This window comes from Schistocerca gregaria, chromosome 2 (assembly GCF_023897955.1).
Source record: "Schistocerca gregaria isolate iqSchGreg1 chromosome 2, iqSchGreg1.2, whole genome shotgun sequence".
Classification (NCBI taxonomy): Eukaryota; Metazoa; Arthropoda; class Insecta; order Orthoptera; family Acrididae; genus Schistocerca; species Schistocerca gregaria.
This window is the reverse complement of record NC_064921.1, coordinates 868,505,456-868,524,767: the sequence shown is the minus strand read 5'-3', so window position 1 is coordinate 868,524,767 and position 19,312 is coordinate 868,505,456. Positions and strand designations below refer to the sequence as shown.

The window sequence follows — 19,312 nt, the reverse complement described above, 5'->3', positions numbered from 1 at the left end:
TTGTCTGACAACATTTATACAACAGCATAAATATGACACTGTACTTCTCTTTATGGACATCCGTGAAATATTAACAGGTCCACAAGTTCATCTTTATTTCTGTCAGCAAGCAATACAGCTCTTTCCAAATCACACCAAACAAATGATACAACATACAGCTCGCATGAAATGACCAAATTTGCATCTTTTGTTGTTTGGCTTTGCTGACCGACTAAATTGCGTACCATGTTAAATACGTATAATCCACATCTCTGTTTATGATTCAGCCTAAGACATCCAAGCCTCTAACTCTCAAGAGTGCCATAGAGTCATGACATCAGATGTGTGCTTACTTTACTGAAGGTCTCATAAGGCATGCTTTACAACAACTAGCAGTTCAAGACATGAGCTATCATTTTCCTCCCATACGCTCATTTTTTTGCAGAAAGAAAATTCAAACAGTTTTCAAGATTAATTAGAATGTTTTGTAGCCCACAGTGTATTCTTTACTTTTTGGTCATAGCTAAATCTGGAATGTTACAAGAGCATGCTGATTAATCATTAATACTAAGGCCTTTTTTTCCTAGCCTGTAAGTACTCAAATCTATACAAGTATAAGAAGAGAAGTAGCCTAAGTGAGTCTGAAGATACACTTATGCCATGTAAGATCACTTTTAAACATTTTCATGAATGTCTGAGGTAAAGTCTGGACAAATTATTCAATCACTTGTACATACTCTTTATGAGGAGTTTGCATTTTCTACAAAAATATATTTTTAGAAATAATTGTCACACACTCAAAATTCTTACATGGTTTGTCTGCATACATGAATATAATTACAGTGTCATACTAAATATGTAAATATGATGTACCAAAAATTACATGTTCTGTGGAAAATGTAGGCTAAATGATAAGCATTGAAAGCACTTTCTGTAGAAATTCTGTAATACATTTGGGAACATTATCTAAAACCATTTCATCTTACTTCATTCAATGGGCAGAAACCTCTTAAAAATAATGTTTACTTTTTTCTTGCGGCAATAGCAAATTAGTCATTTCTGTAAATTACGTTAAAAATAATTCTTTAACATATTTACAATGGAAGACTGGTTCTTCAGTCTTAAGTTCACATGTGGAAGACTATTTTCTTTTGAAGTAACATGTGCCTCTGAATGTTCATGGCATGTAAGACCATATTACAGTTAAAATCCATGTACTTGAGGTAATGTCACTATTTTGAGATGAATTTGTCATATACAACTAGAAATAAGGACTATATGAATAGCCTAAGTAGTTTCGTACACTCACAGAAGTTTTAGCTTCTGAAGAGAAACTTCTGTGAAATTTAACAATACAAATTAAGCGCTTAAAAGCACCGGGACAATATTCAGTCTAAGATAAATAATCAAACATTCACTTTAGAGCTGTTGATTTGTACATCAGTTTACGAAAGAAATATTCTGTGGAATGAAATCTTTGTCACAAATATTCTGTGCAAAACTTAAATATATCTTGAACTTCTGAATGCTTAGGTAAAACCTTTCTAGTAGCGTGAAACAACAATGAGAATTCAGCTTCTAAATTAACAATTCTAGATTCACTGAAGCTGAAAATTATTTCAAGTAGAAATACTTTCTATCGCATGACTGGGAATGCAACAGAAGGCTTGCTGTGTGTGACATCACTCTGATGCCACAACTGGGTAACAGTCTTCACTTGTGTGTAGAAGTTGACACCCTGTTAAAAACACATGAAATCAGTTGCATCCGGTCATAAAAACAACTTCTTAAACTTATTTCTTTATTGCAAATTGATGTAAATAAAAACATTTGGAAGGTAGGAGACAAGATACTGGCAGAAGTAAAGCTGTGAGTACCGGGCGTGAGTCGTGCTTCGGTAGCTCAGATGGTAGAGCACTTGCCCGCGGAAGGCAAAGGTCCCGAGTTCGAGTCTCGGTCGGGCACACAGTTTTAATCTGCCAGGAAGTTTCATATCAGCGCACACTCTGTTGCAGAGTGAAAATCTCATTCTGGATATATTGGGCTGTACGACATATCCAGGAGGACATATAGACAATTTAGTAATGATAAAGAAAAAAAAAAAAGACCTGTCCAGAAGAATCAACATAGAATGAAGTGGGATACTCTACTATCTATGAGTGATGATGAGCATCCAAAGATCTGAGGCCATAGAAACCACAACAATGGACACCACTGCAGGTAGTTCTGTTGAAGAGGAATGACATCTCTAAAAAGGACACAAATAGAAGAGGTTGGACAACAGCAAATGTAAGTACAAGAAAGGAACCATGAAGAAATCCCAAGTAACAAAAGGAAGTTACATTTATCAAAGAAAGAAGGAAGTACAAAAATGATCAAGCAGGGATGGGAACATAGCACTTAGGAGTGATATCAACAGCAAGTGAATGGAAAGTAATGCAAAGGTCACACGAAAAAAGTAAAAAAGTATACCAGAAAATGGAAGGACTGTTTCAGCACATAAGAAAGTCAGAACCACATTCATTGAAATTAAAAGCAAATATATCAACATTGAGTGCAAAAGGAATTACACTGTTAAACATAAAGGAGAGAGTAAAAAGATGGGAACAGAATACCAAAGGCCTCTAACAAGAGTGAAGGAACTGTGGTAACTTTATGGAAGACTAAATGGGAGAAGATCTGGAAGAAAAAGGAAATCCATTGTTAGGGTTTGACAGAGTTTTTTAAGACATAGGATTAAGTAAGGCAGGAGGAATAGATATAATTATTTCAGAATTCCCAAAATCACTGGGGAAGTGGTTACTAACTGCCTATAGAAGTTATTCTATGAGAATGAATTCACACCAACTGACTTTTAGAAGGAAGTCATCCACAGTACATCAGAGACAGCTACGATAGATAAATGTGAGAACTACCACACATTCAGCTTGGGAGGGAGAGGGAGAGGGAGAGGGAGAGGGAGAGGGAGAGGGAGAGGGAGAGGGAGAGGGAGAGGGAGAGGGAGAGGGAGAGGGAGAGGGAGAGGGAGAGGGAGAGGGAGAGGGAGAGGGAGAGGGAGAGGGAGAGGGAGAGGGAGAGGGAGAGGGAGAGGGAGAGGGAGAGGGAGAGGGAGAGGGAGAGGGAGAGGGAGAGGGAGAGGGAGAGGGAGAGGGAGAGGGAGAGAGAAAACATGGTTTCAGTGCACATTTGTTTTGCTCTTCTTTATTTTGTCATTGCAGATTGTGAATGAAATGCATTCAGAGTAATGACTAGTTGCTAGGGCATGGTGATGGTGATTTGTGGCTTGATCTTTTTCTCAGTATTACAATCTCTGAAACTGTTATTTAATGGGACTTTGAACAGTCATGATACGCCAGGCTGCTTAGGACACTGAAATACGTAGAAGAGATTGCTGTAATGGCTTGCAGGCACATTCAGCTAGGATCCTTTTCATTGCACTGTTTATATAAGCTTAAGTGTACACTTACATGTATGTTGCCATCCATCCATCCTTCATCCCTCCCTCTTACCCTTATTTGGCATTAACTGTACACAAACTTATTTTAAAGAAGAAGTTTGATATTAATTACACATTCATTCATTGACAGGATTATTTTAAAAGTAGCAGCAGCAGCAGCAGCAGCAGCTGCTGCTGCTGCTGCACTTGCCATGCAAGGCATTCCACCAGCCCACTATCCCTGCACTGAACTAATAGGATTGGATTCTTTTTGTACATGTTAATTAATATTACACTATCTTTGAGTGTAAGATGCTAATTATAATGTAGGTGTCATTTTCTTCATGTACCTTATTTACCAGACCTTAAGGCCCTGAATGTAACACAGATACTTCATGACCCCTCAAAATCTCTAATTATATTTTTTCATTAAAATACTTTTAAAGTAACTAAAAATTTTGACCCTACTTATTATGAACTTGTGTAAGTATTGACTGCTTAAATTAAAAAACTACAGTAGCAAATAAAATACAAAATTATTTACATGTGTTTCTACTTGCTAGTCTGTATGGGCATTGCTCAATGCTCCTCTACTGCTTCTTTGTTCTGATTTGTAGTCAGATGTTAATATTGAGGCAAACATTAACAGAAGTCACCTTATCAGAATCCTCAGTTCTCTTAGCTGATTACTTGATGGTGAAATACAATTACATTTTTACTCAACACAATGATATTTCACTTATGTAGCACTGGTCTTCTTCATCCATCTCCCCCCCCCCCCCCCCATCACTCATATACCAGACTGTTCCCATTTTGAGTTCTGTGCCATTTTATGTTGGAAACTGCTGGAGTTTTTTTTCCTTCATCTAATGGCACCAACAAACATTTTCCTTTAGAAACTTTTTCATAAAGTGAGAAATATTGATCTCTACTACAAAAGCTTTGGCTGCAAATTTTAGATAAATCCCTATGATTAATCTAAGGAAAAATCTTCAGGTTTCAATTGTACTGCAGGTTATGTCTTAGGTGACCTGTGAAGCAATTCTTAAATTGCTTCAGTGTAACATTTCTTATAGATGTCTCACTCTGCATTTGAGGTTCAGTGTTGGTGAGAAGAATCTGCAAAATTTCCTTGGTGTTTGCCATGGTCTTTGATGCTGATTGAGTTACTTAGTATACTACCCACTGTACGTAGATTACATTGGTTTCCTTAAATTTCTGGAAGTTCTATAAACATAAATAAAAAATGAACAGGCAATAATTTGCTGAGATGCTGCTGCTATCTCATCTACAGCTGTGCTATATGATCTTTACATTGCATTGTCAGGAAGCAATTTGTTTAGAAACTGACATACTCATAATAAATTGCAACATAAACCATACATCATGTTGCTTATCTTCCTACATGCTTACATTTGCTAGGTAGACTACATTCACAGCTCAAACTTTTATTAAGTAGCAGAGGCATCAATATTCCTGACATTACTAAATATATAAGTAAATATGAAGTAAAATTTTTCATAGCTATGTTCTTTGTGCCAGTGTGTAGTTCTGATTTAGAATCATGGATGGCAATGAAATAATGAAATCACACTTACACAATCATCATGGGATCATTTATTTAAACTTCTTTTCAATCATAAACTCAGTCTTAGATACGATACAGTGTCATCTTCTACACTTTGAACTGATTTGCCCAGCCAGTTAATGCTAACTCGAAACCAATGCCCAAACCTCATATTTTCATATTAACACATTGCCAAAGGTGGAGGAAGTGATAAGTAACTTAAAACTTAGGACCAAATTGATGACCAGCACATATAAAAGGTGGTAAAATATATATTGCATCCCCACATGCCAAAAAAATACAGTAAAATAATTTACTCGAACAATGGAAAATCCAGGGTGGACAGTAACAACATTGTGAAAAGGAAAGTTGCCACTCACCATATTGCGGAGACACTGACTCACAGATAGGTACAACAAAAAGACTGTGAAAAATATATCTTTCGACCGGTAAGGCCTTCATCAAAATTAGCCGACAAACATATATATACACCCACGCAAATGCAACTCACACACACGACTGCAGTCTCAGGCAACTGAGGCCTCAGTTGCAAGAGACTGCAGTGTGTGTGTGTGTGTGTGTGTGTGTGTGTGTGTGTGTGTGTGGTTTAATTTTGACAAATGCCTTACTGGCCAAAGCTATATTTGGACAGTCTTTTTATTGTGCCTATCTGCGACTCAGCATCTCTGCTATATGGTGAGTGGTAACTTTCCTTTTCAGAATATTAATAAAATAACTTATCTGCCCACTGACCACTTTTAAATGCAACTCTATGTATGATTCACATACATCTAAGGCTGAGAAAGTAGATGACAAGTGTGACAAGGGAAGTGATTTCTTTTAAGTGCAATATAATCATTTTGACTCAATATTTCACTGATAAAAATGGTAGCAAGGGTTAAAAATGTTCGTCACACAGTCCACTTGTTAGTCACCCCTTTCACTGAGTTTGTGTGCTAATTTCACTTTTTTTTTTGTTGAATCCAGACTCATAATTTATATAGTTATATGATTTTATGCAGTGTAGGAGGACAGTTACTGTATTTCAATTCAAAACCTTATGTACAGGTAATTTAATTTCCTCTTCGTGTGAAGTTTTATTTATTTTGTTATAAAGATTTCAATTTATTCATTGTGCTCACATAACCCGCTATAAATGAACAATACAATCATATGTCAAACTGCTTTAAAGAACATAGGCAGGGTTTACTGCCTGCAGTTTTGTCAAATCTGTATGAGTGCACATAAAAACCTAAGGCTTTGGTTATAATTTTAACCAAATAGTTTCTACTGGTAAGAATTAATTACCATCAGTTGTAGTCATTTGTTGTTTACTTTCAAATAACTGTACAGTAGCATTGAAATGTTCAAAGGAGTAAAAGTTTACTGTTTGTGTAGTTACAAAAGAGTAGGTGGAATGTTAGGTTCTAGTGGTACAAAAGTTTTCTTTCCAGAGAGCAAACAGCATAAGGGAAAGCATTTATTTTGCTAACAACAAGATAGTTTCACAGAAGTTAATAGATTCTCGATGTAATGACACACTACATTTTCGGTTTTGGAATAATTGTCTTTAATTTTAAACAGAAAATATTGACACAAATTCAATTAAAATGCCTTTTTCGTTAACTAGATTCCTGGTATGAAAAATGAGTAACAACACAGTTTTAATACTAAATGTGAAAGCACCAGAAGTAATCTGCACTGTTCAGAGCTTCAATATGTTCTCATCTATTAATCATGACGTAAGATTTCCTAACAAATTTTATGGCAATATTTATGGAAATTCACCTCCAAAATTTTAAAGAGACATTTCATTTCCAATTTCATGGTCTATATGAAATGAATATGCAGGTATCAGAAGTATCTTTTCATTCCTTCTTGTACCATGACTGTCAGCAAATAACACCAGCCTTCACAATTTTCAATAGAGAGATGCAGATGTTTTTGTATGGTCCACAATGGCATAATACAAATGAATTTTTCTGTAGTAAAATATCAAAAACTACTTAAGTTATTGACTACAATAATGAATTGCAACACAAAATACATATAAGGCTTTTTAGTCGTCCACGTTAAACTGTAACAGTAGCTCATTCTTATTAACAGGATTCAGAAGAAAGTGTAATGGATTATATTTAAAAAAGGCCATAACAATATAAATTAAAGTTATGTTGTAATGTGGAATTGCTGTATAACAGTAACAACCATTTCTAAAAAAATGTGTGCGTATTCCTAAGGGACCAAACTGCTGAGGTCATCGGTCCCTAGACTTACACACTACTTAATCTAAATTAAACTAACTTATGTGAGGAACAACACACACACACACACACACACACACACCACTATGCCCGAGAGAAGAATCTAACCTCCAGTGGGAGGAGCCGCGCAATCCGTGACACGGCGCCTCAGACCACACTGAGTAGCCGCACGGCAACCATTTCTGTTTTCATAGTTGAGATCCACGACCTTGTGGATATTACATATGGTAGTGATGTAAACTACACTAGTAGTGGTCAACCACGTAATGATTTGAAAAAAAAGATTTATTCAACATGAGAACAAAATACAACACACCACTTCACAAAGTGTGGCATGAAAAATGTCAGAGAAGAGAGCCATGTCAAAGAAGTCAGTGTAGAGGAGAATACAAAAGCCAGCAATTATGTGACTCCTGATATATCTGATCTCCCAAAACATTTTGGATACGTCACACAGTATGATAAACACACGTAGTACAGGTAGCATAGGATAAATATTTAGGAATGGACTGTTTATCAAATTGGTGCTGAGACATGGAAGTAATGCTGGTTGAGGCAAAGAAATTCAGTGTTTGGAGGGTACATAAAATAATCTTACTGATTCTTTACTAAATTCTCTAAGATAATCTTAGAGTTTCATTAGTAAACTGATGATGACGTATTAGACAACAATAGTAACTTATTCATACCAGAATGAGATTTTCACTCTGCAGCGGAGTGTGCGCTGATATTAAACTTCCTGACAGATTAAAACTGTGTGCGAGACGGAGACTCGAGTCTAGGTTCGGCACACGGTTTTAATATGTAAGGAAGTTTCAACTTATTCATAGTTTGAGAACAATGCATTTCACAAAGAATTTTACAAGTATGATTACCTTCTGTTATGAAAGTAGTAAATGATATAAAGACTAAAATAGGTAATTATTTTTGTTTTATTTTAAACACTGCAATCAACTTTGTCATTGGTTTTATATTATTATTAAAGAAATTTGTGCATTGTTGTGCAAAAGACATTTACTATATATTCTTGCAGGAATTATTTAATTGTGAGAAATGTTGTTGTTGTTGTCTTCAGTCCTGAGACTGGTTTGATGCAGCTCTCCATGCTACTCTATCCTGTGCAAGCTTCTTAATCTCCCAGTACCTACTGCAACCTACATCCTTCTGAATCTGCTTAGTGTATTCATCTCTTCGTCTCCCTCTACGATTTTTACCCTCCACGCTGCCCTCCAATACTAAATTGGTGATCCCCTAATGCCTCAGAACATGTCCTACCAACCGATCCCTCCTTCTCGTCAAGTTGTGCCACAAACTTCTCTTCTCCCCAATTCCACTCAATACCTCCTCGTTAGTTATGTGATCTACCCATCTAATCTTCAGCATTCTTCTGTAGCACCACATTTCGTAAGCTTCTATTCTCTTCTTGTCCAAACTATTTATTGTCCATGTTTCACTTTCATACATGGCTACACTCCGTACAAATACTTTCAGAAATGACTTCCTGACACTTAAATCTATTCTCGATGTTAACAAATTTCTCTTCTTCAGAAATGCTTTCCTCTCCATTGCCAGTCTACATTTTATATCCTCCCTACTTAGACCATCATCAGTTATTTTGCTCCCCAAACAGCGAAACTCCTTTACTACTTTAAGTGTCTCATTTCTTAATCTAATTCCCTCAGCATCACCCGACTTAATTAGACTACATTCCATTATCCTCCTTTTGCTTTAGTTGCTGTTCATCTTATATACTCCTCTCAAGACACAGTCCATTCCATTCAACTGCTCTTCCAAGTCCTTTGCTGTTTCTGACAGAATTACAATGTCATCGGCGAACCTCAAAGTTTTTATTTCTTCTCCCTGGATTTTAACACCTACTCCGAATTTTTCTTTTGTTTCCTTTACTGCTTGCTCAATATACAGATTGAATAACATCGGAGAGAGGCTACAACCCTGTCTCACTCCCTTCCCAACCACTGCTTCCCTTTTATGTCCCTCGATTCTTATAACTGCCATCTGGTTTCTGTACAAATTGTAAATAGCCTTTTGCTCCCTGTATTTTACCCCTACCACCTTTAGATTTTGAAAGAGTATTCCAGTCAACATCGTCAAAAGCTTTCCCTAAGTCTACAAATGCTAGAAACGTAGGTGTGCCTTTCCTTAATCTTTCTTCTAAGATAACTCGTAAGGTCAGTATTGCCTCATGTGTTCCAGTATTTCTACGGAATCCAAACTGATCTTCCCCGAGGTCGGCTTCTACTAGTTTTTCCATTTGTCTGTAAAGAACTTGTGTTAGTATTTTGCAGCTGTGGCTTATTGGACTGATTATTCAGTAATTTTCACATCTGTCAACACCTGCTTTCTTTGGGATTGGAATTATTATATTCTTCTTGAAGTCTGAGGGTATTTCGTCTGTCTCATACATCTTGCTCACCAGCTGGTAGAGTTTTGTGAGGACTGGCTCTCCCAAGGCCGTCAGTAGTTCTAATGGAATGTTGTCTACTCTCGGGGCCTTGTTTCGACTCAGGTCTTTCAATGCTCTGTCAAACTCTTCACGCAGTATCGTATATCCCATCTCATCCTCACCCACATCCTCATTCATTTCCATATTATTGTCCTCAAGTACATCGCCCTTGTATAGACCCTCTATATACTCCTTCCACATTTCTGCTTTCCCTTCTTTGTTTAGAACTGGGTTTCCATCTGAGCTCTTATGTTCATACAAGTGGTTCTCTTATCTCCAAAGGTCTCTTTAATTTTCCTGTAGGCAGTATCTATCTTACCCCTAGTGAGATAAACCTCTACATCCTTACATTTGTCCTCTAGCCATCCCTGCTTAGCCATTTTACACTTCCTGTCGATCTCATTTTTGAGACGTTTGTATTCCTTTTTGCCTGCTTCATTTACTGCATTTTTATATTTTCTCCTTTCATCAATTAAGTTAAATATTTCTTATGTTATCCAAGGATTTCTAGCAGCCCTTGTCTTTTTACCTACTTGATCCTCTGCTGCCTTCACTACTTCATCCCTCGAAACTACCCATTCTTCTTCTACTTTATTTCTTTCCCTCATTACTTGCAATTGTTCCCTTATGCTCTCCCTGAAACTCTGTACAACCTCTGGTTCTTTCAGTTTATCCAGGTCCCATCTCCTTAAATTCCCACCTTTTTGCAGTTTCTTCAGTTCTTATCTACAGTTCATAACCAATAGATTGTGGTCAGAGTCCACATCTGCCCCTGGAAATGTCTTACAATTTAAAACTTGGTTCCTAAATCTCTGTCTTACCATTATATAATCTATCTGATACCTTTTAGTATCTCCAGGGTTCTTCCATGTGTACAACCTTCTTTCATGATTCTTAAACCAAGTGTTAGCTATGATTAAGTTGTGCTCTGTGCAAAATTCTACCTGGCGGCTTCCTCTTTCATTTCTATCCCCAAATCCATATTCTCCTACTACGTTTCCTTCTCTCCCTTTTCCTATGCTCGAATTCCAGTCACCCATGACTATTAAATTTTCGTCACCCTTCACTATCTGAATAATTTCTTTTATTTTATCATACATTTCTTCAATTTCTTTGTCATCTGCAGAGCTAGTTGGCATATAAACTTTTACTACTGTAGTAGGTGTGGGCTTTGTATCTATCTTGGCCACAATAATGCGTTCACTATGCTGTTTGTAGTAGCTTACCCGCATTCCTATTTTCCTATTCATTATTAAAACTACTCCTGCATTACCCCTATTTGATTTTGCGTTTATAAGCCTGTAGTCACCTGACCAAAAGTCTTGTTCCTCCTGCCACTGAACTTCACTAATTCCCACTATATCTAACTTTAACCTATCCATTTCCCTTTTTAAATTTTCTAACCTATCTGCCCGATTGAGTGATCTGACATTCCACGCTCCGATCCGTAGAACGCCAGTTTTCTTTCTCCTGATAACGACATCCTCTTGAGTAGTCCCCGCCCGGACCATTTTACCTCCGGAATATTTTACCCAAGAGGACGCCATCATCATATAATCGTACAGTAAAGCTGCATGCCCTCAGGAAAAATTACGGCTGTAGTTTACCCTTGCTTTCAGCCGTTCGCAGTACCAGCACAGCAAGGCCGTTTTGGTTATTTTTACAAGGCCAGGTCAGTCAATCATCCAGACTGTTGCCCCTGCAACTACTGAAAAGGCTGCTGCCCCTCTTCAGGAACCACATGTTTGTCTGGCCTCTCAACAGATACTCCTCCGTTGTGGTTGCACCTACGATACAGCTATCTGTATCGCTGAGGCATATCATGACAAAAATTTTTGTGATAACCACATATCTGAATCACAAACAATGTCACTCAAAGCATTCTAAACAGTGACTTCATCTGAGCTTTATGTAACATACAAAAAAGCCATAATCAGTTGTATGAACAAGAAAGCTGTCAGGAAACCTACCAGCATGTTAAATACTGTTTTGCTAACCAGACACAATAGAGCTAGGCCTGCAGTTTCTTCACCATCCATAAGGCTTTCAACATCCATAACTATCTAAAGCTGTATAGAAACTAGGAGTATAGTATAACTTTCTACATATGGCTCCGATTAGAGCTATGAAGACATAATAGTATTGATTACAGACAGCACAGATGCATTTAAAAAATCCTAGTATGTGATGCAATCGGAAACACTCACTCTCATGCCTTTCACTGATTTGCAGAGCACAGATTTAGATTTTGAAGGGAAACTTGTGGATGAACAATAAATCTTGTGTTGCTTTTTCTTTTCAATTCCCATTTTTAAATCCTTTCCTTGGGATTCAGACTGGTGAGGTGAGCCAAGTCAAGTCTAGCAATCTCACCTTGTTCTGTAAACCACTCCTCCATAATCATGTTGGCATATTAGATACGTGCTAGGTGGAAACTTTTCTTTCCCTTAGGATAGATGACATTGATGAAATCTTAAGATAACTTCATGCCCAAAGGGAAACATTCACCACAATACTGCCACAGATGTGTGTCCACTGCAATTTATATAGGGTGATTATAATTAAAGTTAAACTTTCAAAAAGCTGTAGAAATACTACCACTGGTCAGAGTTATATCAAATTGCAACGGAATATTATGGAGACGGGGGCAAATGTATGGCAGAATTAAAAAAATGATGTGAAAATTGATCAATAGATGGTGTTGTATGTGTCAGAGTACGGAAATAAAAACACCTGCCATGCGCACAACCCACTGAAGTTGGTATAAACACGTTGGGTACATGGCTTTTTCTCCTTTCGCATCTGCAACGTTCGCCATAACCGTCTCAATGCAGGACCATGCTCTGCTTGTATAGCCGTATTACACGAATGATCGCTGTGCACATGTTGCTCTGCAGAAGTTCCATACACTGAAGGGTTTGAAAAAAGGCATTGGTCCAATAACTGCCGTGGGTCTGGAGAAAAGATTCGGAAATTCGAAAAGATGGGTTCCTTTGGTGTGCAACTTGGTACAGGGAGGAAATGAACTGATTCAACACCAGTGTGAGCAGTGACCACAGTAACGCAGTAGGAGACGAGTGGTGGTGTGCAAATGTGTAGTGCATGGAGAATTACCCAAACATTGGACATACCCATAAGCATGGTGTGTAAAATCCTACGAAACATCCTTCTTTGCTATCCATTCAAAATTACGCATGTGCACGAGTTTTACCCATGTGTATGAGTTGCTTCCTGTTGACCTGCCAGCAAGAGAGACTTTTGCTTCAGAATTTCTTGCTCGCATGGAAGTGGATGGTGGTTGGCCGTGGAAGACTTTGTGGGCAGACGAAGCCCACTTCCATCTGACAGGGTATGTCAATACACAGTATTGTTGAATATGAGCAACGGAAAATCTGCGCGCAAATCAACCAGTCCCACTTCATCATGAAAAGGTCACTGTGTGGTGCAGGTTTATGGCATCATCTATCATACGGCCATTTTTTTTAAGAGACAGATGCTTCCAGTCCTGTTACCTCTACCATCACTGATAAGCGCTATGAGTGCGTGCCTTTTGTGCAACCACGCCATTCCAGCTCGGCAAAGTGTGGATAGGATCATTTTTATGCAACATGGTGCACCTCGACGCATTACAAACCCAGTTAAGCAGCTGCTGAAATGTCATTTCAGTAATGCTAGAATTACCAGCTGCCATTTCCCTACAGTCTGGCCGTTCCAATCACCTGATCTCAATCTGAGTGACTTTTGGCTGTGGGGCTATCTGAAAGAAGATGTGTTCAGTGTTCCGAAAGCAAATTTAGATGCATTGAAGGCACGCATTGTACAACACATACTGAAATTGACCCCAGAAACACTTTGATCAGTTGTGGAACATGATGTTTCTCGATTTCAACTTATTGCAGAAAATGGTGGACACCATACTGAACATGTTCTGCGTCAGTCATACAAAAATTAATAATCCGATTTGATTTTGACTGATAGTTTTTCTGCGGTTTTTGGCCCCAGGACAATTAAAAATTGATTTTTCCCATCCGATGCGATATGACCTTGCTATGGTGGATGGACTTATGTAACAGTATCACACCTGTACACTCATGCATACTGATTAGTACAGGCATTCTCGTACGATTCATTTGTCATTCATAGTCGACCACTGTTAAATTATGGTGCTTACAGCACCATCTATTGATACATTTTGTAACTATTTATTTTTCTTCTGCCATACGTTTTCCCCCTTCTCCATAATATTCCGTTACAGTTTGATGTCATTCTGACCAGTCGTGTTATTTCTACAGTGGTTTGAAAGTTTAATTATAATATGTGACTGTTAGAGATGATTGATGGTTTATATACTTTTGCTGAATCCTTTGGTGAGCACTTCCAGGTAAAACTGATCTTCTACAGGGAGCCCCTCCTTGCTATTTGCTTTGTAGCTCATGTTGTAAATACTATCCTCAGTCCCAATAATGCTGGTTAAACTGCACTGAATTCAATAACAAATTTTGTTTTGATGCCTTTACCACAACATCCTGGACCAACTTTTTGCCTTTGTTGTCGATTTCCTGCATAGCTAAAGATTCTCCAGTTTCTAAATGCAATTCCATCCAGGATCATAATATTGTACTCCACATCTCAACCCTCCATTTTCTCTTCTCCAAAAGCATAAACAAGTGGTCATGAACCCTATTCTTGATGACACACTACATCTGATGCTAGACATACAGTAGCTGGATTCAAAATGAGGTGTTGCAGGCAATTTTACACGTCTTCTCAAATGCCTTTGATTTTTTACTAAAATATTAAATTTAATGTGAGAAAATTACTGTGTACATTTCCAATTGTGTTAATGCAGCTGTGTGTAGGATAGTCAGACATTCTTTTCTCACACCAACAGGAAGTGTTTGCTGTCAACTTGATCAGGTGTCAAAACCTGAGCACATTGGATCTTTCATTCAAAAAAATTTGGAATCATCACTGTGCCTACCAGAATGTTACATGCTCAGCACACTGTTGTTTCCTAGCTAACATTAGAAGTGAGTGGAAACTGTCTATACCGACCCGATGTCACTACTTCCACTGATTCCTCTGTTCCAAGAAAAGAGGCAAATTATATGGTACAACTATGGTGATCCAATAGGCAATTGACATATACTACCCTGACATGAAAGAAATGAGAGTATTCACATTACTAAATAACTATTACTTGTGGCATATTACTGTGTGAGTTTATGAACATCATCTATTTCTCCACACTAGCTCAAACTAAGGTCATGTAAGTCTGTTGTTAAGATGCAATCAACAGGGCTGTAGAACAGTATTAACACTTGACAATGCAAGTTGTTTATCAATGACTGAAGCATTATGATTCAGTCATTATGAGAATACAGAATATGTCCGCTACAAAATGACACAGATAGGACACATACAGGAGCTCTCCACACTACTCTATTCTGTGAAATACTGTTCATTTCTGATTAACTACTGCCCCTACACCCATTTGAACATAAATATTGTATCCATCCCTTTGTCTCCCTCTACAATTTTTACCACCCACACTTACCTCCAATACCAAATTGACATTTTCTTGATGCCTCTAAGTGTCCTGTGAATCAATTACTTCTTTTTGTCAAGTTGTACCATCAATTTCTTTTCTTTCCATTTCTATTCAGTACCTCCTCCTTAGTTATGGGATCTACCCATCTAATCTTCAGTATCCTTCTGTATGGCCAAATTTCAAAAGCTAGTATCTTCTTACCTAATATCATACATGTTTCTCTTCCCTCTGAGGCTACACTCCACACAAATTCTGCCAGGAAAGATTTCACAACACTTGAATTTATGTTTAATGTTAACGAATTCCTGTTTTTCCTACAGCCAGTCTGCATCTTATATATCCCCTAATTCAGCCATCATCAGCCATTTTGCTTTCAACATAACAGAACCTGTCTACTACTTTTACTATCTTATTTCCAAACATAATCCCAGAAAAACCCAGTTCACCTGACTAAATTGCAGTTTTTTAATATTCATCAACTAATCTCTCTTCAAGACACTATGCATTCCATTCAACACCTCTTCCCAAGTCCTTCGCTGTCTGACAGAACTCAAATATCTTTGGCAAACCTAAAACTTTTTATTTCTTCTCCTTGAACTTCAATTTCTTCCCCAAATTTTTCTCTGGCTACCTTTATTGCTTTCTCAACACACAGATTGAATAACATCAAGGACAGGCGACAACCGTGAGTCATTCCCTTCAGCTACTGCTTCTCTTTCATGTCCTTTGACTAACAACTGCACTCTGGTTTTTGCACAAGCTGTATACAATCTTTTACTTCTTGTATTTTATCCCTGCAACCTTCAGATTTTCAAAGAGTGTATTTCAGCTTACATTGTAAAATTGTGAAATGTCAATCAACTGTGTTTGGTTTTTCCGACATTTGTTTCTGGATCAATGAAGACTTTCTAAGTTCAATCACATACTGGTACCCACTAGAAGAACATTGCATCTTCTGAATTTAAATGGTGACTGATTGATTGCAGCGGAGGGATTATGGGACTAAACAGCAAGATCAGTTCTGTGATTCAAAAGTTTCTTGTGTAGGATAGAGGGTCCACTAAAAGTGGGTGGATCCAGTCAGAGGGGTCAAACTACAAAGCAAGGAAGTTAAAACACACACAGCAGAAAGCATAAAAGGGTAGGCCAGATCTAAAAAGCGGAAAACAGAGAGATAAAAAAGCAGTCTCTGCATGGGGGAGTTGCCGTGGGTCCCAGACCTACAAAACACTAAGAGAGGCCCCAACCTCAGCCACTCCGCCCCTCCCTCAGAGTAAAGCAAAACCTTATAACTGAAAATAAAAGCAAACTTCACGTAGGAAACTGAGGACCAGTTCAACAGTGTTAATTAGTTCACCTCTGTAGGACAGGTTCCCTGTTTACTGAATATAACCACACTGATCACAAATGAGACAACTTGTTAATGCTGTGTAACCTCAAATCTAGCTTTAATAATAGCCTCAGTTCAGTAAAGGAAGGAGTCCCAATGTTTCTCCAGATATGTAGCATCCAGCAAAAGCCTCTCGATTAGATACCATAGAGTTAACAAACTACAGAACTGTTCCAAGTACTCCCAGAAATTTTTTACCAGAGTTAGATCAGGTGAGTTTTTGGGCAGTTTAGGTGTGGGAAGGTGCCTGCATTCAACAAACAAGGAATGTATGCATGCAGTCTTTGAACATGGATGTTTTCTTCAAACAAAGGAGTCCCCAAAAATCATGACATTGTAAAAAAAGGCAATACTGTCACTAAGAATGTTGGAACAAACATCCTGTTCACTTTCATAGTAACCTGAACTAGTTGGCCCAAGTAATGATATGAAAAACATCCCCAAAACATCACACAGATCCGCCACCACCCTAAATTACACAACCTACACACTACGGATTAAGCCCTTCATCAGGCCTCTCTGTGTACTCTATGCTTTGCATCATTTGAAAATAAGCAAAACTGTGAGTCATTGGGTCACATGACAACCTCCAATCATTTACTGTCCAGTTTGTGTTGTTTAACACATTACTGATGTACAGGTCAGTACACAACTGAGTATGGGCTTTTGCAAAGTTATCTACTAAAATTCTCATTGCATGATCTTCTCTTTCACATGGTTTGGGCCCGCATTTACTGACAGCAGCACTGAAACCACTGGTCATTGACAATCATGGGTACTCCTATCTGGGCTCTAACCATTAAGGCCATTTTACAAACATTCTTCACATGCTGAATTACACTGCCCTCAGTGGTCACTATTCCTAGTGTGACTGTCCCCACTGATGTATCAACAAGTCAGACTATTTAATTCACAGTGGCTTAACGAGCCCATGAAAACCCCTCTCTACCACGGTATCATATTCATCTTTCTTCCCGAGTTGATTACATATGACTGACTGGTGCAAAGATATCACTTCAATGCCATGACTTGTGTAAGTGATGGATGATCACATGATCATCTGGTACCAGTTCTAAACTATTTACAACACTACTTAAAAACCATTGACTAATAATATGTCTAGTGAGCTTAGATCACAAAGAGGATGTGAAGTACTAAGGAAAACTGAATTCTAGAAAACTGACACCACTACAAAGTAACAGCTGCTGTAGTGACTTCACTGAGAAACTGTTACAGCTGTGATTAGCAAAAAGCTTAAAAATATGCAAGGGAAACTCTTTGAAAGCAAGTTTAGGTAAATTAGCATTCTGGCAACCAATACTATCAAATTAAATCATATTCTTATGGGGAATACTATACTCTTTCTCAGTACAAGAACCTATCTTAAACAAGTTTTTTGTGTCTGAGGTATCATTTCCTCTATTCTACAGTTATCGTAGAATATTTACTTCAGATACATGGAGATATCAGTGAAAATTAACCACAGCCTAATCACAGCTATTTTTTGAAAACTAAAAAAAACTGTAAATGCTTAAATAAGATGCAATTATACTTTCAGCTGAAGAAGTATATACTAAATCTTAACTTCCATCAAGAAATATTGACTATTTAAAACTTACAGTAATTACTTACCTGTTTACCATAGAAGTGTGCATCTCCAAGAAATGATCCTCTCGTACCAGTGAAGGAGAACATTGGCAGTGGGACAGGTATTGGTACATTGACACCAACCTGAAAAATCATTCAAGATTGAATCCATATTTTAAAATATATTAGATTGTATGCTCGCTCTCTCTCTCTCTCTCTCTCTCTCTCTCTCTCTCTCTCTCACTCTCTCTCTCTATATCTCTTCCCCCCCCCCCTCTCCCCCGCACCCCCCTCCCCCAACAAAATAGATTTCGTAAGTGGCTTACTGATCACTCCTCCCTATCGCTTAAAGAAAATTTCTGATAGAGAGCAACTAAAACTAGTAGGACAAATTGTGTGTTCAGTACATTAAATAAAAGAGGCAATGCTGTTTTATCTTGAGGGCAAACCTGAGGCATTTACCTATGAGCTTGATCATGTACAGTAACTCCAGGTGATGTTTAGACATTATAGCATGTTGATACAGGAGCTAGAACAAAATGGTGCAACTCATTTGTTTAGCATTCATTTTTGGCAGAAGCAGAACTGTTGCCACTATGTCAGGGCAATCCAGGTGGCTTCTTCAAGGCATTACAATTTATTATGGTTAACAGACAGGCTAACAAACGCACAATTCCTTTAGGTCCTGCACCACTTTTTCAATTTTACTGAGTTCTGCAATAGGTCAGTGCCACAAGACTTTAGTAGCATATAAGAATGTAACTGAGCAGCACTCTTCATTTCTAGAGGAACTTATGAAGTGGAATTTAGCATCTTCTTTACTTCCCCGAATTTCAGTTCTTGTGTCATTATTCCAGTGACCGGCAGAGAAGCTTGACAAGACTAGCGGTTCTCGTGGGGTTTCAGTGAAGCGCACAGTGTGCAGCAGTCGTCAGAACTGATCAGGGCCTCCTAGTTTTCTGCCAAGTAGAAGGCTTGAAACAGATGCTCACAAGGTTATGTGGCAAGCCTGTCTGCATTTTCTTAGGTGTGCACTTAACTTTAGTGTCATTAACAACACTCTAAATTAGTGTTTAC

At 38.0% G+C, this 19,312-nt stretch overlaps 1 protein-coding gene across 1 annotated transcript in view; it reads right to left on the bottom strand.

Moving 5' to 3' along the window:
• Positions 1 to 597: 597 nt before the first annotated feature.
• LOC126335256 (probable methylmalonate-semialdehyde dehydrogenase [acylating], mitochondrial) overlaps positions 598 to 19,312 on the bottom strand; it is a 61,653-nt gene continuing 42,938 nt past the window's right edge. Inside the window, exons 9-10 of the mRNA XM_049998299.1 lie at positions 18,281 to 18,379; positions 598 to 1,717 (exon numbers count right to left, since the gene is read on the bottom strand). Of these exons, the coding sequence (XP_049854256.1) occupies positions 1,616 to 1,717; positions 18,281 to 18,379 (201 nt within the window). The 3' untranslated portion in view covers positions 598 to 1,615. The remainder of the gene's footprint in view (positions 1,718 to 18,280; positions 18,380 to 19,312) is intronic.